The 24498-nt window shown below is 38.2% G+C and overlaps 1 protein-coding gene across 5 annotated transcripts in view; it reads right to left on the bottom strand.

The window, feature by feature from the left end:
* Nucleotides 1-24498, bottom strand: part of MECOM (MDS1 and EVI1 complex locus) — a 550526-nt gene that overhangs the window by 283452 nt on the left and 242576 nt on the right. For all 5 annotated transcript variants that reach the window (XM_029939932.1, XM_029939934.1, XM_029939937.1 and 2 more), the window contains exon 2: nt 240-577. In XM_029939932.1, the coding sequence (XP_029795792.1) occupies nt 240-577 (338 nt within the window). The remainder of the gene's footprint in view (nt 1-239; nt 578-24498) is intronic.

Raw genomic sequence — 24498 nt, 5'->3', positions numbered from 1 at the left:
TTAAGTTAATACTATTCTATACCATCCATTAGTTGAGTTCTTTTCTATCATATTATACCTTAATGCAACATTGTTTTTTCTATCAAAAAGTGAGATTATGAGGAAGGTTCATTCTTAAATATCTATATGAAGACATTGTGCAACAACTGGCATTTGCTTGTTTTATGGCCACTTTAAAAATTAATTTTCTATACATATCTGAATATATTTAAATGTATAAACTCAAAATATATTCTTACCTCCCATCCGTAGCTGGGGTCTTTCAGATTTGACCTCTGCTCTCCCACGTAAGGCCCAAACTTTTCACCTGCTTCAATCTTCCTTTTGGTCCATATTCCTAGCCCAGCTCCAGGCATATTTGACTCTCGAAGTTCAAATTCAGCAGGAATGGGGATATCATCAGGGATGTAGATGGGGGCTTTGTACGGAGAGCCCTCCTTTGGCGTGAATGCTTCGCTGGATGTGGCCGGAGAGCATGGCTCCTGAATATTGAGGGAGGGAGTGCTGGCTACTCCATCTGCATCTGGCATTTCTTCCAAAGGAATTTCAGGGTAGCTGCCATAGACACACTCATTATCTGTGAACAAATAATAACTTTGTGAATTCATACGCATGTAGAAGAGTTAAAACCCAACAACTCAGTAGCCACCTGGTAACGCTATTTTTCTTCAAGGACAAAATAAGAAAGGCCATTGTTAAAATACACTTTCATTAAAATCTCTGTTATTAACAGATGGGGGGCTGGTCTATCTGTGGTGAAACCATAAATCAAATGAGCTGATCTTCAACTCTCAATACTCTCATGGACCAGTTCTAACCATCATTTAGCTGTAGAACAATCAGCAGTTTAATTATTGGTCTGAATAAAATAGAAATCAGAATTAAACATATGTGTACCTACAACCCCACAAACCATCCTAAATCAGGAAGTGATAGCTTTACACAATGTATTGGAAAGTCGTATTATGCAACGTATGGCAGACTGAATTGTAGAAGAATCATCAAAGATCCCAAGGGCCGCGTGGACAACAAAGGCTTAAATTTGTACAGCAGGAATATTTATGGAAATACTATTGTATGCTTGTTCTTTCTCAATCTTTCCCATTTCAAACACATCACCAAGCCATTGGTGTTCTTTGCCTCAGCAACTTACATAGAGCAGAGAATTAAAGTTACTTGAACTGGAGTGTATTATGCTAAGTGGAATAAGTCAGGCAAAGAAAGACAAATACCATATGATTTCACTCACATGTGGAATTTAAGAAACACAACAGATGAACATAGTGAAAAGAAGGAAAAATAAGATAGAAAAGGAGGCAAACCATAAGAGAGTCTTAAATACAGAGAACAAACTGAGGGTTGCTGGAGGGGTGGTAGGTGGGGGTTGGGCTAAATGGGGGAGGGGTATTAAAGAGGGCACTTGTCGGAATAAGCACTGGGTGTTATACTGAAGTGATGAATTATTGGATTCTATTCTTGAAACCAATATTACACTGTATGTTAGCTAGAATTTAAATAAATAAATTTAAAATAAAAGAAATAAGTAAATAAATTTACTTGAAGATAGTGATTCCTCTGGGCATTCGTAAAAACAAAAATCATTAAAGAAATTCAGTGGGATTTCCACAGGGGAAAGCAGGGTAGAGTAAAGGGGAGTCTAGTTACTCTGCACTGGAGCTTTCAGGACTCCACAAGGCAACACAGCCCCCTTCAGCCCCTGAAGTACTGAAGTAAATGAATGCACCATTTCAGACTTTAAGATCTTTATGCAACTTGCTGCGGGTTAAACAGTGACTGAGTTTGAATTTCCCACCAGTTCACCAGATGAAGGGAATTTCAGTTATCTTAAAGGAAAAACAAAAACACAAACAAACAAACAAATAAAAGACATGTTTCTTGTTCACAAAGATTATGGACTGAGAGTCATACCTGATTTGTTTGATTTGTAAACCTTCAAGGAGAGAACTAAGAAAAGGGTTAAAATTATAAGGAGACAAATGTCAATCAGAGTCATCCAAAGGTAAAATGAGTTGCCTTATGTTTCCACATCATAGGGTGTCTAACATAAGATAGATAAGTTAGGGATAATTTGGAGAAATTTCAGCTTCAGGTTGATGACTAGACTAGCCCCAATTCCTTCTCTGATTCAATTGGACATTCATTAACTATGACACTCATTAACAACTGTTGATCAGGTACTGACTCCTCTTAAAGTTTTGTGAAGTACTAACTCCTCTTGAAGTTTTAGTACATGCAAAAGTACCTTTCTAATGAAGTGCTTGGTTCCTGAGTCAAATAATGAGACAATGCCATTTAAACCAAGCATAGAACCAAACTCCGGGACCCAACCTCTTTCTTATGAGACACTGACCTCAACATACAAGCTTACTATCACTCAAGTTCATTGTGTCTGAAATCCTGCACATTATCATCTGCTCTCACGTTGAGTCTCCTGCCTTGTTCACCATGCCTGTTAAGAATACTATTTTCCCCCTATTTATCCATGTTCAAAGTTCTAAAATAACACGGACATTTTCTCTCCTTCATCCTCCAATTTATTTAGTCATGAATGCTGTCTATTCTTCTTGCAAGATTTTTGCCTTTACCTCATTCATTCAATCCATGTTTTCATTCCTGAATTTTCTAACAGTCCTCTAAATATTTTTCCAGACATCTAGCTTCTACTTTTCAGTCAGTATCCCTCAACACTGAGTCTGTTCAATGCTGCTAAATTTATCTTCCTGGCACACTCATTTTCCTCCAATAATTCCCAGGATCCACAGGTAAAGTCTAAAGTTCCCAGGCTTGATAGGGCACCTGGATGGTTTAGTAGGTTGGGTGGCCAGCTTTGGCTCAGGTCATGATCTTGTGGTTCATGAGTTCTAGCCCCACCTCAGGCTCTGTGCTGACAGCTCAGAGCCTGGAGCCTACTTCAGCTTCTGTGTTTCTGTCTCTCTCTGTCCCTCCCCTGTTCCCGCTCTCCTATCTCAAAAATAAATTTTAAAAAACATTTAAAAATGAAAGAAAGAAAGAAAGAAAGAAAGAAAGAAAGAAAGAAAGAAAGAAAGAAAGAAAGAAAAAGAAAGAAAGTTAGTTCCTAGGCTTGGAATAAAATCCCTTTTATTTTAAAACCATACTCCCTTCCTCTCTGATTCTCAACACTTCTCATTAGGAGGACCCAGGCCATAATAAGCTTATCCCTGTCTTTTTGAGCTCAGAAAGCTTTTCCTCTGCAGTTCTTCCTGCTGGGTCACCCTATCCACACTCTTCTACCCATCCAACCTCTAGTCGCCCTCTTAGATCACGTTTCAGCTTGTCCCATTGCCATCCCATTTAACACAAGTATCCCTCTTCTTTGAGTTCTTATAAAATCCACCCCCAAATCTGATGATCAAATAATACCATGCATTGCTACTTGGTTTAATATGAATGAATCTGTTGTGCCAACTAGGAAATCAGCCTTTAAAAGAAAGACTCAGAACTCATTGTTCTTAAACATTCTACATAAGTGATCTACATAAAGGTCATCTACATAAAGGTGCTTAATAAATACTAAAGAGATAACCAGCCTACCATATAATTTTATTAAACTAGTAAACCAAATTGATATTTTTCTACCAAATGAAGGAAACTCTTGTGCTTCTAAAAAGCACCTTTAAACCCATAGAAATGGAACACAATGGATTATAAACTTTTCTCCAAATCCAACATCAAAAGAAACAATTTTGGTAATGCCCCTAAAGAAATATCATCAGAGAAATATACTTCAGGGCCCAAACCCCCTTGATAAAGTCTATCTAAATTTATCCTTCAGAAGATTTTGCACTTCAACCTAGAAGCCAAAAGTTCACTAGCACTCTTGATACAGCTAAAGATACATTGAAAAAAATCTCTCTAGACTTGTAACATTTAACTACTGCAAATGCAGTTACTTTACAGATTCTTAAAGGGATTTATCACACATTGTGAAGACTGCTTTTCTCAAGAAGTAAATGCTGTAAATTGCAAGTATTGTATAATCTATAGACTTGTCCTTGTAGGCAGCAGGAAACAAAAAGGCATCCAAATGAATAGAACTATTTCCTCCAGTAATTATCCATTAGAAGTCAGTAAAATTTCTCCTCTTGCCTCAAAGGGTTAAATCACTCATACTGTCAGTTCCATCAAAGTGATCTCAAATCTTAAAAAAAGGATAGAGACAAACCCATCTGGGCCCCCCCACTGGCATAGCTGACCTCATGACCTTTGAGTTACCCACAAACTCTCCCAGTGCATAATCTAAACGAGTGCATTTGGATTTCAATTCTTGTGGAGACAAAGTACACATGTGTGCCCAGGCTGCTGCACAGAAGAATTTAAATTTAAAGCCTGAATGCAATTCTGCTTACAATGGCAAAAAATTCCAATTAAACCTAAAGAACAACTTATACAGGTCACGCAAATTCTGGAGTAAGACTCACGGTCCTATTCATCCACAGGCAGGCATTATATGTATATGCAAACCCAGGCAATTTGTTTTCAAGCCTCTGTTAATCTAGCATCATCTGAATTAAATATCAAAAGGGCTGTGGTGACAAAAAAAGAGAGAAATCTAAGACTGCTGAGTTTTACATATCAAAACATGCAACAATATTTCAATGTAATCTAGCATTACAAAATTTTCAACGGCAAATGCAGCTTATCACACTGCATTGAATATTTGCATAAACTGAAATAAACTAATGCCTCCTTGTGCATTACTCAAGAACTATCCAAAAACCTGCTAAAACATTTCATCTAAATGACAAACTACCTCAATTATCCCATTTCCATTTAGTCTCTGTTGTGGGGGGAGGGGAGGATTGGGCACATTTAATATAGGTAAGTATCAGGCAAAAACTGCTATATACATCAGTGGTCCCGTAGAGATAAATAACCCTTGTAACTTCTTGGAGCTGAGTTGTCTGCTACCGGAAGTTGCTTCATGCATCCTTTAGATGTATCATTAACTGCGTGAGGACAGAAAGACAAGCTTATTGTTGGATTTGAGACAAATGACTTGGGAAATGCTCTTGGAAATCAGCCTTTTCAACTCAAGTTTTAAGTGTTCTAATACTCCTGGAGACCAAACAAGAGTACACTCTCGGATTGGAGTATATTTATTTCTATGACTCTTTGAATAACTAACATAGGTTTCCACTTGAGGAGAGTTCCATTCTGAAAGCATATCCGAATCTGCTAAAGGGAAATTGCAGAAATAATACCAACAATACTAGCAACTTCCAGAGAAGTATCTGTACGTTCTCACTGTGACACTCCCAATCCTGTAAGAATGCCACGGGGATGGTAGTCTTCTATTTTCCAAATCTGGAACTGATACTGCCGAATGCTAAACCATATATCCAACTCCCTGTCCCCCCGCAGCCTGGAACCTAGATGCCTAAACTCAACTGTGTCTGTGGCACTCAGGCAGCCCCTTTTTTTCTTTTTCTTTTTTTTTTTCTTTAAAGATATGTTTTAAAGTTCGATGGTTTCAACATTGTGCCCATACTGTGTGAAGAGTTTCTGGTTTTCACTTGACATTTTATCATGAACATTTATGTTTTTAAAAATATTTCCTAAAGATACATTTAATTGTTGCATAATAGTCCATTACATGGATCTACAAAAAGTGAACTATTTCCATGGTAATTACTTAAGTTGCTTCTAACTTTCTGTTCCATCGGTACCGCTAAGATAACATAGTTTTATCTAAATACATATATTAATTCCCTGAGAGTAGATTCCCATAAGAAAACAGTGAATATGAACAGGTTTTTGGAAGTGTATACCAATTTATGCTCCTATCAGCTAGACTAGCACTTATTATTATGTCTTGCTTTTAAATTTTATTAATACAATGGAAAAGATTATATATATATATATATTACTGGTTTAATTCACATCTCAGTTGACCACTAAGACTAAAATTTTTGTATTCATAATTCTTCCTGTGCAAATTGCTCATTGCTTTTGTCCATTTTTAATTGAGAATTTATTGGCCTGCCTTATTAGTAAAAAAAAATTATCCCTTTGATACAGTTTGTGCTACTTTCCCTAGTAAGTCATTTATCATTTGGTTTTTTCATTGGTTTATGCTGTATAAAAATTTTAACTTTTACAGAACGAAGTCCATGTTTCTTTTGTGATTTTTACATTTTTCTTAGAAAGTCCTTACCCATCCTAAGCAAGAAAAAAGAGATTCTCTTTTATTTTCTTTGAGTTCCATAGTTGCTTTTCTACTAACCTTGGATTACCAATGATTTACTGCTGAGTGAAAAGGAGAGAAAAATGATTTCATTTATTTGAGCTCCTGTGAACGGCAGGCTAGGAAAAAAAATGCCATTTCACTCGTAATTCTTTGGTTCTTATTTGCAAGGCTGGCCTAAAATGCCTTTTCTTTTTGTGGGTTTTATATAACTCACCATTTGTTTCACTTGGCCTCTCTGCTTAGTTTAACTGCAAATCTTCTGGGCAGATGCCATTCAAAATCCTGAGTTTCACCATTAATAGCATTCAGTACCCGTCATAATACTTATCACTCAGCATTATCATTAGTGATACTAACATAAATAATTTTCTCTCTACTCATCATGTCCGTTCTTTGATAGAAAACATTTAGCAACTAAGTAGAGTTTCATTTTAATATTAAAAGCATATATACATAGTTTGACTATAAAGTCAGCCTGATTTCTGTAGGCATTAAACAAGAAATCAGTTCTTTATACTCAGCCCTGCACACATATGCATACAATACACGCACCCACGTGCTTTTGCAGTGTGTGTGCGTGTGTGTAATAGCCCACTAATCTTTCAAATAGGCTGAGACAGAAACATGGTTTGAGATCTCAGGCAGACTGGTTGAGATCATAACTACATGAAACAACTGCCAGGAGGAGACCAGCTAGGGAATTGAACAGATTAGGTAACTCAGAAATTTAGACATTTCCCCCCATTATGTTCCTCATTGCAGTTTTGTAATAAAAACATGAGCAAACTTCAAAGGAAGCTCTGTAGTAAAGGTTAATTGCTACTAAAGAAGAGGGTGGGCCCAAGCGCCAGTACTTTGTGCCCAACTCGCAGGCAGACAGGAAGGATTACACGTGGCTGAGAGCTGAGGATGCGTGCCCGGCTCTAGGAGGAGAAGACGCACTGCCAAACCCCAAAGGCCCACCAGGGACCTCCTGGTTGGACGTGAGCACATGAACACGAGTCCATGAGTCGGTGCCTGCTAATGGTGGGGCAGGGAAGGGAGCGGGAAGACATCGATTTCCTTCCAAAATTCAAACCGGACGTGCTCTTCTTCCCTTGTTAGGACAATTCCAGAACAGTTACGGCAGCATGTTTGTGAGAAAGCAGAGGACCTCTGGAGCCAGCTTTCTGCACCAGCAACACAACCAATATGGGCGTGCTGGGCTTGGGGAAAAGGTGGAGCCCAAGTAATGCCAGATGCACCAACAGAACAAAGAAAGAGGCTATGAACTGGCCAGAAGAATATTCAGTGAGAATGGCCCCAAGATAATGAAATTTAAGATCCAGTGAAAGGAAGAAAGGGAACTAGTAAAAGTAAGGAAAATGCTTTTCCAGAAAACTGCCTTAACCTAGCTTTGAAGGATTGTAGTAAGGATCCCAGAGGTTTAGAAAAGAAAGGCACCCCTAGACTGGAAGGTCCAGCTGGACATGGTCTTCAGAGAGTGCTGCCTCCAGAGAGGGCTGAGAAGAAAATAACCTCCATGGAATCTTTGGACACTGAACCTCACTTGTAGAAGTCATGTCTCCAGAGACCATTATTTTTTGTGCGATAATCTATCAACATGGCTTGGCACATGGAATTTTTTTAATGACCCTCTAAGCTTCCTTGCTCCTCAAGTATTTGCTACTTCCTTGTACCATGCTATTCCATTTCTGTCTTATGGAACTTCCCTCCCCTCCCCCCGCAGTGTTTCCTAAAAATATTTCATTTATGGGCTGTCAAAAGACCAAAACATATGAAAGTGTTGGGAGGCCAACAAGGAAGGTGGCAGAAAGCACCACATGAATTGGAAGTAGGGGACCGAATCAACGAGCAAACATTTATCTTGCTCATAGGATTGTGGCATACCTCTTGCTTGTCCTGTGGCTTTTAAATCTGATTAAGAGTTTCTCCACTCTCCCAGGAATTTCACAGACATTTCATTAAACAAGTAAGGTTTGTGAATTAAACTGGTAGCTTCAAAGCTATTATGAAATGGGTTAGGCTGCTTTCAAAAGTTCCTCTTCAGAGGTAGAACTCAGTTATTTTACAAGGGTTATGGAAAGAAATTGCCAGAAAATTCATAGTTGAGGTACCAGTAAAGCCCTTTGGTATCTACTTACAGAATCTAAAACAGCTAAAGTACAGACATTAAAGCTCTGTGAGTACTACTCCAAGGAAAAACATGACCTGGTTAATGTTTGGCTTATTCAGTTATTAGGGAACCATGGTCACCAATACCCACTGGAATGCCCAGGTAAGAACAGACTTATCACAGATCAGATAGGGGTTCCTTTTACATTATAACTATGCGCCTCGACTTTCTTTTAGAAACACAAATTTTTAAAAGACTTTTGGCAATCTTTGACCTGATGGCCATTCTCATAAACTTTTTATATTCCCAAAGAGATTTTCCTTCAGATTCATTTAGGTCAAAATAGAAATGCCCTGAGATTATGGTGCAGCAGACTGGGTGGTTACTCCTCAAGCAGTCTGAAATGACCAGAGTACAGCCTTTCAGTATTCAAGCCATATCTACAGTAATTATTTGCCAGCGTATCTAAAAGAAGGCAGGCATTTCCTGTTGCACACAAATGGGACACTCTTATCTAAATGACTGTTTAAACAGGTATTTAAGAAAAGACTATCACAGGCAGGAATTTACTGATGACGGAACACATTAGTTTAGGGCTGGACACATTAGTGGAGGACTAAGCATTGTCAGGAAAGGAAGCATATCAGCATCAGGAAGGTATAGAGAATATTTTACAACTCCCACATGGGTCAAGATGGGGATTGCAGACCCTGCCATTTGCATTCGGGAAGACCGGGAGGGGCACAAGCACCAATAGGGAGATCTGGATTCAGCAATGTGTCTCCAGCATCTTGAGAGTGAGGGCTTGAGAGCCTTGGGTCTTTTGGGTCCCTGTTTCCCTGTCTGTAAAATAAGCACATTGGACAAGTTCAGCCCTAGATCCATTCCACTCAAGCACTCCCCATTCTACATAATAAAAACCAAAGGATGGACAAGGTGTGGTGTACCAAAAGCTTATAAAACATATTTCCTGGAAAGACATGTTGAGAATTGGTTTGGTCTCTTTTGACATAACCTAGGAGACACTGTCCTCTGGCTGCCTAACTTTGCTCTAACCAGTGAAACTGGAATTTATTCCCAGTAGAGGCTTATAAAACTGGGCTGTTATTCTCACATTAAGTAGACTGCCCTCTGGTGAGGACTGTGGCTTACGTGTGGGCAGAATGTGTGGTTTACTGCCTCTAATTTGTTTATGTTGTTGATGGTGGTTTCAGAAGAAAGCAGCAGCCCTTCTCATGCTAAGGAGTGACCTGATTTACTTTCTTAAAAAAAGAAAGAAAGAAAGAAGTGTTTAACGGGGGGAAGGGAGCATGAGGGCGCATTAATGTGCCATTGCTAATGGAGGAGCAACTGGGATCCCTTTGACCACAGCTCGGTTTCATTCAGCTCTGCATGTGAAATGAGAGCCCCAACTTGTTTATTATAATTACCTAAGTGTGGCTTGGTGGCTTTTGGCAGACATCCTTCTTGCCTCCAAAGGAGAGACCAAAACTCAGGAGCTACAAGTTAAAGGAAGTGGGGGGGGGGTACATTTTGTAGCGAGGAGACTGAATTCTAATATAAACTGGGTGAGAATATTGAAAAAAGCCCCAAAAAGATGAAGAAAAAAGTAAGTGGGATTGAGCTGTTTTCTACCATATAATAAAGATAGGTGTGTAGGAGAATTGAATAAACAGTATAAATGAAAGTTCAAATTCATTCTCACAACGGACTTGACACAGTCTCTTCCCTACTGCTACAAAACAGAAGAGCTGTGTTATAGCCAGGAGTCCTACATAAAGAAAAGAAAATAATTATGCGTGTCTGGCAGAAGAGGGAGTTGTAGCAATGGCTTGCTGATAAAAAGGAATGCGAACAAGCAATAGAACACTAACCTAACCACTCTTGGTTTGATAAGGAGCAGAGAGTGCCCAAAAGAATGAAATTTTGTTAGAGTCTCAAAATTAGGTTTTATTTGAAAATGAACAATGGCCCTTGCTCTCACAGGACTTGGAAGCAAAGACAACAATGACTTCTGACCTTAAAGTATTACTGTGGGGAAAGTTCCTTGATTTTGGCTAATTTCAGCTTGGACTCTGGCCCCATTGCAAATGTAGGTCTTCAAGGTAAAACAAGTTTAGATGATTCAAGGATTTCAGTTTTCTGACCCCATTTTAAGCTATAAAGGCTCCCATATTGAATTTCCCACCACTACATCATATTAAATGTAAAATCATTTAAAACCATGGGGATGGACGGAATGTCACTGAAAAACATGAAAGAAGGTTTTTTTTTTTAATTTGAGAAAACATTACACACTTTGGTAAAAAGTGTTTTCAGAAAAATATGAACAGATGTGCTATGCGTATGTGTATACATACACTAAATAGCACTTATGATTTGAGAGGGGGTAATTTCAACATTGCTAAGTGGTAACACAAGCTAGGTATTTAAGGGAATGATATAATATGACAACTTCATAGACTACCAAACTATGTACGGTCTCTGGAAACTGTCATTATCAACATGTACAATAACTACTAGCATTAGGTGGTCTGTACAGTATCCTTCAATGTCTAATTGAGTCACACAATCTGAGACACTTGATGGGCACCAGGCACTGCCTCCTAATGAGAAGTGACTTTTTTAAAAAGGCATTCAAGTCCTCTTCTATATAAATTACTATCGTTTGCAGCAAGAGAGGATTATAAATGTTTGCTGGCAAAAACTAAATTTATTTACAAACTGGGTCTAATTTATTTATGGCTCCAGTACAATTGGCTTTTGTCGAAATATTTATGTTATCTGTACTTCTGCCTTGCTAAACTCTACCACAATCATAAACACTGTTGAAAAATTATTTGCAGTTAGCAGGATTTAAACTACCCATTATATCACCAGCTAGTGCCAGTAAACTTTTGCACTGGTTGATAAAGTTTCCTCTGTGGAATAAATATACATTTGACTTTCAAAATCTTTGGTGGGCTTCATACTATGAAAAGTGAAGGATGAAACAAATGCCTCAGACTTTACCAGTTTTGTGTGAGGGCTTCAAGTGCACATTCCAGTTGAAGTTTTAACTACAAAAAGTGCCCAGATTCCAATCTTTTCCTAGAATTAGATGATTGAAGTGTTGGGGTAATAATCTTTTCTGCAACTGGGCATGCCAACCATATAGTTACCCTAGCCTTAGATTGACCAAAACCATATATGGACTAAATGTTTTAAGAATGAGTCTCTTGCTTCATTTTTTTTGGTGGAAATGCAGTTGTCATGCAGTTATTTCTGAGTATCACTGAGTTCTTCACAGCAACATGAGGATCAAAGTAGGAACGACTCACCCTACTGCATCTGCATAACTCATACAATGATGAAACCAACAGTTTACAAAACAGCATGGTCCACATTTCCATTACAAAATAAGCCAAGAGAAAACCACATAGAAAAGTTGATGGTTTCCCTGTCATGTGACCAGTAAAAATGTATTTCTGTTTGATTTACTTCACTGAAACAAGACTAAAAGTTCTACCATGAACCAGGTGGGACTGATGTGATGCCAGTGAAACTCCCAGGAGCCTATAAATGGCCCAAACCACACGTATCTTCTGGTTTGAATTAAGAGTTGCACCAAATAACCCATAGGTCTTTCTGGTTCACTTCAGAACAGCGCTGTCTTCAGAGGGAAGACTGAGCAGATCACCCTGGAACCTCCAATCTAAAGCAAACTAGTAGGCAGCACTACTGATTTCCGGTGCCCCCTACAACAGATGATGGTTCTTTCCCAGATAATATCCACCTATGCCTCTGATAGCCAAAGTAACCAAAAGCTGTAATTATACAGTAAAAAAACAATCTCAGAGAAAAGAAAGAGCTATTTGCTCAGTAAGGTGCTTCACAAAAATGAATGCCAAAACCCAACATATTTAGTACTTCATATTTAGTAGTATATACCCAAAATATTTTACTTCCCATTTATATCAAGATATTGGGGCACCTGGGTGGCTCAGTTGGTTGAGCATATGAATGCAGCTCAGGTCATGATCTCCTGGTCTATGAGTTCGAGCCCCACATCAGGCTTACTGCTGTCAGCCTGTCAGTGCAGAGCCGGCTTCGGATCCTCTGTCTCCCCCTCTACCCCTTCCCTGCTTGTGCTGTCCCAAATATAAATTTTTTAAAAAGATATAAATAAGATAACCCTTACTTATATCAGGTATTATTTTCCAGAATAAACAAAAAAAATCTCAGTGACTTTGTTTTGTGCTTTTGCTGATCATTTTACAGGTCTATTCCAATATTCTTTAACCAACTGCTTGTTTTAATAGGGTATAGCTATTGTAGTTGAGTTAAATAAAATATTTTGCCATTATATTGCCTAAACCTCAGGATAATTGACGGACATGTTTGTTTTTCATGGCACTGTAGAATTTAAGAGCTGAAAAAGCCAGAAAATTGTCAGTTTACTCATTTAAACATTTAAGATGCTTGCTGGTCCAAATATATTGTGGATTAATCCATGTAAACCTGTATAAACCATGACTGTTTGCAAGGAAAAACTGGAAATGTTATAATTTTTTCAAAACTATATGATGTTAAAATATTCACTGGGGGCAGGAGAGATGCCTGAAGTCTATAGAATAATTACACAGTAACTTAACAAGATTTATGCTGTTGTTTGCTTGTAGTTTCTATTGCTATTGCCATTATGTTAATATATCTACTTCATCTAACTTTTTAATACTCATTCCCACTATTAATTTTTAGCAACTGTGATCTAACATATACCACAAACCGATAATCATTTAGTTGATAAGACTTCTGTATACAAAGCACCATGGTGGGGTGGGGTAGGGAGACTCAAAGAAGAATAAAGTAAAATTGCTGATTTCAGAGGACTTACAGTCTAGTCAGGGAGATAAGACAAATACCCAGGAAGAATTAACTTTATAATATAAGGCTGTATTTAATAGAGTCAAGTGAATGCTACAGAAAATAAGGACTACAATATTCAACACTAAAAGTGATATTCCTCTTCTTTAAAAGAAACTTGAAATGGAAGATGGCTAAAAATTCTACTTGTGATGAAGACAGATAATCAGGAGGACTGTGAAATAAATAGACTGCAGCAAAGCCCTGGAGAGGTAATGACTTTTAATTGGATTGAGTTTATCATATTTGCAGAGGTACAGCAGACACAGAAGAAAGGATTAGAGTGATTTCCACTTTCCATTATTTGGCATAATGAGAAAACAGAGGGTGGTCTACATCTCTCATACATATTATGAACCATAGGAGATGCTAAATGTCAGTTTTTGGTAGCATTGAGCTCTCCTAAACAAACACATTTATTTGGACATAGTTAAGTCAAAACAAGTCACCTGGAAAAAAGGTCACAGGTCATTAATTTGCATAGTGCAAAGGATTTATGAATTTTTAAATGAACACTCCTAAATCTCTACACCATTTTGAACAGTAGGGTATATCTGCATTTTTCTTCAAAGTTTAGCTGGCTTAAAGGGTCAGATGAAAAAACTTGGGTGAAGAAAAAAACAGCTGAGTAGACTTTCTTTATTCTAGGTGGAAAAGAAGTACATTATATATTCTCCCAAGAAACAGTACTATATACATCTAGCTAAAACACACACACGCATGCACACGCGCGCGCGCGCGCACACACACACACACACACACACACACACACACACAAAGACAAAAAACAAAAAACAAATAAAACTTGTGTAACTATACGGAGAGTCATAAAAGGATCACGTAATTGGCACACCCCAACTCAAGTGAGCCCAAGTGGGAAAGGTTGTTAAAGCCACCACCACCAAAACTCCATTGGACTGTAAGGTGATGAAGGTACAGAGTACGAGTGCATAATTTACTGCAGAATCCCCAGAAACCAGCAAAATTTCCAGCCCATGACAATTCAGAGTGTATTTGTTGACTTGAAAACATCAGCCAAAGCCAGCCACTGGTGCTGATGTAGTGAGGGGTATCTCCCTTTCCTCCCCTAAACTGGGAAATTCTACACAAATTTACAAAAGGCATCACATAAATTGTGTCTTCAGTCTGTTTAAAGATATAGTAAGAATAATGCCCCACTGAAGGAAGGGAAAGTGTGTGCTGAAGGTACACAAGCTTGCGTGCACATGTGTGCATGCACACGCACACACTCTCTCTCTCTCTCTCTCTCTCTAAATCTCTAAATCTCTAAATGCTCAAGATGCTAATGGATGGATTTAACCAAATGGAATCAATTCAGAATTCGTTTGTGTCCTCCTCACATTGCAAACCTTTTAAAAATATTGGTTATAATAGGAATAAAAATCGACAAACAAAAAGCTCTACATGGGTAACCCATACTTTTATCTTTTTCTCAAGCTTTTCACTGAGTTCTCCAGGAAGAGAAATTGGTAAAGCAATATCGAATATTGCCAACTACCTTTGGAGTCCACCAGCACTTACTGCAGCCCCTGCTCTGAACCAACCACACATTGTCGGTTGTAGAACGTGTGAGGGTGGGCCTCTGCTCTACCACTGCAACCGTAGCCCCAGGCTTGTGTCTGAGCATGGCAAATGTTCAGTAAACACACGTTAAATTAATGAATAATATAGGAATATACACACAGAAATGAGCCTGTAAGAAATTCAGAGATTATTCCAAACTAGGCTGTGCATCCAAATTTAATTTCTTAAGGAGCATATTTTTAAAAACACAAATTTTATGGCATTTCCAGAACTAGCCATAAAGAATCCTTAGTTACATGATTGAATCATTTTTGTAACATCTCCAGCATCCTAGTCTGTAATCTTAACCCATAATATCACAAGTAAATTTAGATAATCTATAAACCACAGACCTAACCCAATTTCTGTTTAAACCAGAAGACCACGCTGAGTTCAAGTCCACCTAACCACTTATGTGACCCAGGAAAGTCTTTCAATCTATTTGAGCCTCAGTTTCTTTATCCATCTCTGATATGGTAGCCACGACATACATGTGGTAATTAAGCATTTGAAATGTGGCCTTCCAAATTGAGATGTAATGTAAATTTAAAAATAAACCCCAGATTTTTAAAACTTGATATGAAACTTATGAAGTTGATAATACATAAAGATGAATATATTTATAAGTAAAGATGAATATATCTATATATAAATAGTATTTATATTAATTACTAATATAATTTTAGTATATTGGTTATATATATAATGAGTTAAATGGTTTGATATAATAGTTAAATAAAATGTGTTAGTAAAATTAATTCTATCTGTTTATTTTTACCCGTTTTAAGGTGGCTACCTACCAGAAAATTTAAAATTAATATATGGTTCACATTTATATTTCCATTAGACAAAAGTGGTTTTTAAAATACTTATGACATAAAATTGCAGTAGAATCAGAAGAAATAATGCATTTGAGGATCTTTTGTGAACTTTAGGGGAAACTACAAATGCCAGACGTCATTATCATTGTCATAGGGAAAAGTGCTCAGGCCTGTAAGTCTTAGATCAGTGTCTTTCAGGTCCACCTGCATTCAGATAACAAAAAGTGATGGTTCATGAACAAGTCATTCTCTACTTATCCCTTATCAATAAATCTCTCAATAAACCCTTGTTGAAATCAAATGTAAAGAAAAATCAATGTGGTCATTGACATGATACAAAAAGATGAGCTCTTTCTAGAACACTCCCCTGCCAGGATTTCTGTGTTGATATAAGAAACAGCCCGGATTGAATAAGGTTAGAAGAAGGTGTCTGTTTGAAAGAGGTATTATTGGCAATGAACAATGAGCAACATTTGATAATGGGAAATGATCAGCTTTTCCCATGATTTCAGCCCAAGGTGCAGAGGAGAAGAAAAAGCCATAGGATTCATTTGTCCCCTTCCCTGTCTCTTGGGTAGGGCAGTTCAAATCCTCCCACAAATGTCTCATTCCAACACTTCAAAATGAATGAGTGCCTTGAAACACCTGGCAAATAAAAGAACACGAAGAACTTTCTTGCTGCTCTTCCATTACTTTAGTGCAATTCGTGAACATGTGAATATACCTCCTTGGTGTGGACTGATGGATGAACATGGAAACAAGGCTGTATATACGTTATACTACCCTGATAACATTCCCGAGAGTGTTAAAAAGTTCAGTAGTTAGTTAGGAAGAACCGCAAACCCACCCAGAGTTCTGTCCAAATTCTATTGTGCAAAAGTAAGGTGTCGCCAAGGTTTCTTTGGAGGCTGAAAATTGAATTGTCATACATAGTTCATTCTGCACTCTTACTAGATCATGTCTCTAGACATTGATGAATATTAATTGATGTATTTACTGCAATGCAAGGCGGTTGCTAACCTACATTCCAGCCTTTGTTCCCAGTCTCATATCATTTTCTTTCAGGCTGTTGATTTTGGAGTGGCTGTGTAATCCTAGTGAGCTGCTAGCAAAGAGTGATCTATCAACACTTTGAAAGCGTCTGGTTCATCCCAATACCTGGGAGCTGCTTTGATAAATAGTATTCTTGAGACTATGTAAGATTTCCCATTGTGGGAGTAAATACTTGTGGGAACTTGGCAGGTTATTATTCTTATTTTTTTATTTATATTTAAACAGAATCTTTTGTTTACAACACATCCCCACTTGCCCTAAGATTACTCTGTCCCAAACTAAAGTCACTAAAGCTCTGTGTATACTTGCATTAATCTTTTCTCTGTGTCCTGAAAGATTGCTACCTATTTATCCACATTTGGTGGCATATTAGCCATCATAAAAACAGAAAAATTCCCTATATCCTATTTTAAATTTTTTATTAAGCTTTTAATTTTAATTTCAGTTTCGTTAACAGAGTGTTATATTAGTTTCTGGTGTACAATGTGGTGATTCAAAATTCTATACATTACTCAGTGCTCATCATGATAAGTGTGTTCTTTAATCTCCATCAGCACATCCCCCCACCAACCTCCCAGAAGGTCGGTCTCTGTGTTAAGAGTTTGTTTCTTGGTTTGTCTCCCTCTCTCTCTTTCTTGCTTTGCTCATTTGTTTTGTTTCTTAAATTCCACATATGAGTGAGATCATATATTTGTCTTTCTCTGACTGATTTGTTACACTTAACATTATACTCTCCTGTTCCATCTATGGTGTTGTAAATGGCAAGATTTCATTCTTTTTTGTGGCTCAATAATATTCCTTTACATATATATATCACATCCATTCTGTACCATATCCGTTTCTAAAATGGGGATAAAGAGATTGAAGAATGTATCACACAACTGCCCTCATGGATGAGCATAACTGCTGAAGGTGTACCATTCACCCAAGGAAGTTTTACCCTGGGTTATCAAGTGTGGCACTCATTTTAGAAAGACTTCAGAGGGATTTAGAGCTCATCAGTTTTCTTCTCAAAAACTGGCAATGAACAATGAGCAATAGCTTTCTGGATACCTCAGAAAATTTTTTTGTGATTGATCATAACCAATTTGTCCATCTTATTTGTTCATAATAATCTATTCCGTGTCCATGAATATCCTGTGGAATTTGGTTTCTTTTTTTTTTTTCCTTCACAACCTTCTGATCTAGAACACTGTGCCCTCATTCTCCATTCCTCAACTCCCTAGCGAGGGCCTGCTACTGTTCTGACACCTAGGGATGAAGCAGTGAACAAGACCAATAAGGTTCCCATTCTCATGGATCTCACAGACTGCTGGGGAAAGGGAGAATATGAAGAATATGAGACAATCTTAAGTTCTGAGGAGAAAAAAAAACAGGTTGAAATGAGGGAGTGGCGACTACTTTAGATAGTAAAGGTCATGAAGGAAGAAGCATTTAAGATTTATACACTGACATTCTTTAAATCCAGTTTAGATGTTATTTCATCTGCTAGGAGTTCCCACTCATCATGTTCACCACTTCCCCACCAAGAGTGAGCTCCTTCCTTTTTGAATCCCCAAGAATATAAAACATACGTCAGAATACATTCATCCATCATTTACCTTGGTGCAGTTTTCCTATTCCCCCATTTTGATTTTCTGCTATTTGAGGACAAAGGCTATGTCTCAATTATCGTTATGTCTCCTGGCCAGTGCTGTGAATAATATAGTAGATGCTCAAATTCAAATGAAAAGGCGTCGCATAAAAAATACACTCGATGGTATTGAAATAGTGTCCCACAAAGTTGTCGAATCACTATGTTGTACACTTAAAAATAATGTGTTGTTGTGCATCAACTGTACTCAAACTAAAAAACAAAAACAAAAAAATTGAACCAACTTTAGAAAATGCTAATTAGGTGCAGTTTCACTTTTTTGAAAGCTGAATTTTATAACTCACCTAGCTCTGAATCTTAAACAGATTTCAAAGGAAGCTGTTATCTACAAAAGTCACTGCCACTACTGGAAAAAAGATATTTTCTAGAGGCTTTATAAACTATTGGCCATTCAAAATACTTGCTCAAGCAAGTGATAGCTGCCAAGTGATCTTCTAAAGGAGGTTAAAGTTTGGAAATAATGATCTCTTCCAACAAATTTCACATAATTACCCCTTGGTCCAAAAAGGGAATTCTCAAGCTTTCTGTTTGAAAATGTCCCCTCAGATTGAGGATTCCCTAGTTGAAACCATCAGAAAGAAAGTCCTGTGGTTCATAAACTAGAGCTTGAACCTTGCACAACACAGGCTGGATTTCACAACAAGCAGGGAGAGTAAGCACACAATTTGAAAACTCTACCAGAAAGTTTTGGGTTTTGTTTCTGTAGTTTTATAAACACTTCACTCTTTTAATCTGCCTTAAAAGTTGTGCTCCACAGAGTCTTCTATTCTTTAAATGATACCTTTAAAAAATAAATGAATTGCTCAAATATAAGAATTAATAAGATAAATTTTTAAATACTATTTTCTAAGGAATCCAAATGATCTTAGTGTTAGGATCTGATTCTAAAATTCCAGTTTAATAAATGGCCCAAACCCCCACACACCCAAAGAGAATGCCCTCAAGTTTAGACTGAGGTAGGATAAATATGCCACATTCTATTTCGAATACCAAGAACGAGGTAAGTATTTTTCCTGCTGCTTCCCTTCCCTGTAATTTGACGTCCATTTTAATGATGCTTGCTTTATTGCTTGTCAGAAAAGTGAAATGGCCTGTCAATTTTATGGAGTTTCTCCTACCTTTTGGATGGTTATATTACAGTTTGAAATAAGTGTATAGCTTCCCCTCCCCCTTCCTCTTTTTAGCCTAAATGGTGCATGTGTGGGTTTGGTACTTGGCTGCCAGTGGAATGAAGTCATAACTTCAGGAGTCCAAGAGAATAGATCAAAATCACGCCAACACTTTCATGGATGGGTATATGCTGCTAAATGGATGTTTACCTAGAAAAGTCATCATCTGGCATGCAGCATAGCAAATGTTCCTAAGCAGCTAACTCATGTATACTAAACAAATTTGGCTTGGCTGCTGTGAGAGCTGCCCTGTGGAAATTCTCAACATACATTTGTTTGATTGAGCCGTCATTCCCAGTTGATCTGCTGATGATCTGTGTCACTTTGTTTAAATGTCCTGGTGTGTTTTTTTATATATATACAGTGAAAAGCCAGTACGTTTCTGTGATGGATTAAATAGAGGTGAAATTTGAGAGTGACTCCTGTTTTTGATTCCTGTTCTCAGACAGGTGGGTCTGGAATGATCAAGAATGTCACATTCGAACACACAGGAAAATATGGAGCCCTTTTGATTTAAAACACATTACTCTAAAGATATATTCGCTACTGTGTTCTCCCAGTACAAGAAGCTATTTAGGATTCCCCATGTAAACAAACACCAGATGGGTTAATTCTCTGCATCCCTTTCAAATGTCCAAAAACAAAGGACACAAAACCCTCTGCTGGGAAATGCAGTCTGAGAGAAGTGAGCAAAGCCCTTTCTAACGTTTGGATTCAAAAATCAAACCCAAGGTGAGGTTAGAACCGAAGCTCCAGATCTCAAATATCCTAGTAATGGTCCAGATGGAAACCCAATACCACGGTGCCATACCATGTCTGAGGCATTAATCAAGAGACTGCCTGTTTGCTCCATGGCTAAAGCACTTCCTCCAGCTAATCTTCCTAGATAGGCTCTCAGCTTTAATAACGTATGGGGTCTGCTGTTAAGTGTGGTGATCTGGGCACCATCAGCACTGATGTCTCCACTCTGCCAAACCCCAGACAACACGTGATGCTTGTGCACTCCCTCCCCTCAGCTCCCGTGGATGTGGTAGACCAAAGCCTGCCTTAAGCTGGGTCCCCTACCCCCCATATATATATATATATATATATCTGACCCAACCTACTCTCATACCTGAAATTACCCCCCAATTAAGCATATTCCTTTGAGTTAAGGCAAAGCCATCTCTAAGAATTCCCCTGAGAATTGATAGTTTGTTTCCTTCAATATGCATTTAATATCTGCTATGGTATACACAGCACTGAGTTTGCACTCTAGAACCCAAAATGACTGGTCTCATTCCTAGCCTCAAAGAGCCACCATCCAGAGGTGCGTGGGTGCCTTAGTCAGTTAACTGTCCAACTCTTGATTTCAGCTAGGGTCATGATCTCCTGATATGAGTATGGAGCCCCTAGTTGGATTCTATGCTGACAGTGCAGAACCTGATTGGGATTCTCTCTCTCTCTCTCTCTCTCTCTCTCAAAATAAATAAATAAACAGTAAAAAAAAACAAAAAGCCACTGTCTGGTAGAGAAGGAAGTAATGCAAATAAATAAAGTACTCATGATCAACAAACTAGGTACAAGGTACAGAGAAGAAAGGAATTCATTCTGAGGATGAGAAATATCAGGAAAGGCCTCCCAGAGATGGGGCAACATGTGAGAAGGGTGTTGAAGAATAAAGATAGTTTTAAAAGAGTTTCCCAGAAAAAATACAAGGGCAAAGAAACCATCAAGAAGAAGAAAGAGCATCTTGAAAGGTATGAACATATGAAACAGCTTAGTATGTGAGAGAGGTTAGTAACAGAGATAGATGTGAAGATATAGCCAAATGTGAGGACCAAAGAGCCAAACCCCTCTATGCCACATTCTAAAGTCTGCCTTTTTCTATTACACATGTGGCACTAGCAAAGAGTCCTAGAGAGGAAAATGCAAGGATCAGAGCTGTGTTTTAGCATGGTCACTCTGATTCAAAGAACTGGAGAAACTTAAGAACAATGATACACAGGGCAGATAAACTAGTCAGAGGCAATTTCAACATTCCATAAGCGATCATAAAGTCTTTTTTAAAAAATGACAGTGATGGTGGAGGATAAAGAATAAGAGAGGTTTAGTAAGTAAAACAGAATTTGGCAAGGGGTTGGGTGGGATAAAATAGCCACCGAGGAACCATTATGCAGTATCATGAGTTAGTACATCAGCAGTCAGTAACTTTGGCCACTCTGAGGGAGTATGACCCATTAGGCATGCCAAGAGAAATACTGAAGTGTCCAACACTATAGTAGGAGTCTTAAGCAGTCTAGAGGCAACAGGAGGACTTTGGATGCTTAGAGAATGGTGACACTGTAGAACCAAGGGGCTTTTCCCTTGTCAGAAGGTTCCATAAAGTTCACAAGATCAGCATGGGAATGGGAGAAAAAAAAATGTCACTCTTGTAGGTACAAACAGAGTAAATGTTGAATAAGGCATTCAAGGACATCTTCACTAGATCTAGCAGACTCTTAAGGAGTGGCAATTCCACAAAAATCCTCATTCCTTCAAACTTTTAAATGTTGAACACTCTTAAGTTCCTACACTTTAAGTTGTTCAATCTGTCTTGATAATCCTAGCTCAGGGACCTCACTTCACAAAGTGCTAGCCAGACACACGACCTTCCCTGTTCAATGTTGCTTGAGATGGAATTCCTAGAGAAAGGCTCCCAAACAACTCTTCATCTCAATAGTTGTGATGGGAATTTATTAGGCAAAATTAGACTTCAATGTAATTTAACCCCTACATTTGAGACTGTAGAGACAAAAACAGTTTAATGCCAATAAATCTAATTTATTAAGATAAATATTAGAATTCAATAAATGAATATACAGGAAATCTTGAAAATCAACAGTTTCCATCCAGTGCTCTTCCTTGCTCACCCTCCTCCCAGAACTCAGATCCCCAGATCATATGGGGTTGACTCTCTGGTCCACGCATCCCTCAGCCTATGTGCCTCCTTTCCTAAAAGGGGCTGGTTTGCTTGGCATTATTTACTTGTGGATTTTCTTTGTGGAAAAAAGAGAAAAAAGGGAACAAGAGGGCATAGGAGTTGGATTTTATTTATTATTGTTTAACGTTATTTATGATTATTTTAATTTAGGTCCAACATCCCGGGAGTCTCATTGCAATGGGTGCAATAGATACCGATAAAATAGTGTCACTGTGCACATACATCTATTCTACTTTTTTGATGAGTCATATTTTCTCATATGCATACAAAGCAAATCCTGTCAAATTGCAATATACTTCCAGGCATTATGTTTTGGATCTTCATTTTAAGAAATCTAAAAAGAGAACAAATGAGCTAGAAGACACTTCTTTGTTTTATGGGCTTATTTGTACCATCCAAAAGAGAATGATAGTAGATTTATTTAAGGGAGGCCATGGTGGCCATTAAAAGTAAATAAAATAATATAAAGTAGAAAAAAGGCAAGAACATAGGGACTCTATATTAATTTTACCTACCCCTGAGTGATTAAAACACAAATTTAAAAAATGCTTCTCTTTTTGGCTTTGGAGAGTTAGAAATTCCATTTGTCCTCTGATACAGAAAAAGGCAAATTTTAAGTACATTTTCCTTCATGACAAATACCATAAAATCAGAATTGGTAACTTTGCTTATAATGTGTATACACATCTAAATTTGGCTCTTTCCCTAGTTTTCTGAGAAAAAAACAAAACGGAAGATGGGCAAAAATTTACATACTTGGCTGCCAAATTTCTTTGCTTGGGAACCAAGAAACCAAGTTAGTCACTGAACAACTCAACCTTATACAGGACCCTAGCAGACTGGCTCTGAGATCATATTGCAATAAATGCTTTTCTATATAACTAGACACTATTCTCCTAATTCTGGAATTTTGAAACATTTTTAAAAAATAACCAAAACCACATTTCTTCCTAGGTTAAAAAAAGAGTGAAAAAAGTTGCTAAAGATATAAGAAATATAATAAGGGCTTTATTGGTTGTCTCCCTGCAAAACATACTCACATACATAGAAACACACACACACACACACACACACACACACACACACACACACACCCCATGACAGTTTTTCCTTATTGGAAAGGACAAAACCTAATCCTTCCCACAAGCAAGAGCACACAGAAGGAAAGCTGAATAGCAAACAATCCAAAAAGTTTTTTAAAAATTAGTAAGGCCTACAAACACAAACTCAAAATAAATTGGAAATACACTTGACACAAATCCAGCGAAAGCCAAATTAAGCTGAGGAAATCCAAAGCCAACAATTGACAATTCTTTCACAGTTACTGTACAGTTACTTCTTGCTCCTAGACTGTCACCTGCAGGGAATGCTGGGAGGGAAAGCTCCCAAGTGCAGGCTAAGCCGAGGGTTTAGTCCCCCTTTTGTGCCCCTATCACTCCCAGGCTTCCTGGAGTCCTGCCCTGCCATCCAGAGAGCTCCAGGCACAGAAGGGCTCTGGCCACCCCGCCGGCCTGGTATTTGGCTCCTTAGTCACCCAGCGCACAAGTATGATGGATGATGATGGATCACAGTCCCACCAACACCGTGTGAATTTCCCAAGGCGGCTGATTATTCTAATTGAGCCCCTAGAAGAAGCCCAGAGCTTTACAAAAGCCTCCAAGGAAACCTCCCATCTCTCTTGTCTGCCTGACACAGACCCCACTAAATAAAGCAACCTGGCCCTGATATGGCCTCCTCTCTTTGACACACAGATCTGGGCGTCCATACTCATTGTTTGGTGATATGATTTAGCCTTGAATGAATTTTTAATGAACACCCAGAGTGATAGCACAGGCGAATGGCCACTCAGCTTCTCCCAGGGGAAGGTAACAGTTTATGAACGCTATCAGGTCACAGCTTTTCTAAGGTTCTCTTGCTCTACTAGACAATGTGGTCAGAAACGTTTCTTTTCTATTGTTTAATATCTCTCTCTCTCTCTCTCTCTCTCTCTCTCTCTCCTTCTCTC

Source organism: Suricata suricatta, chromosome 5 (assembly GCF_006229205.1).
Source record: "Suricata suricatta isolate VVHF042 chromosome 5, meerkat_22Aug2017_6uvM2_HiC, whole genome shotgun sequence".
Classification (NCBI taxonomy): Eukaryota; Metazoa; Chordata; class Mammalia; order Carnivora; family Herpestidae; genus Suricata; species Suricata suricatta.
The sequence above is the reverse complement of the archived record's forward strand: the minus strand, read 5'-3'. Positions and strand labels throughout refer to the sequence as shown.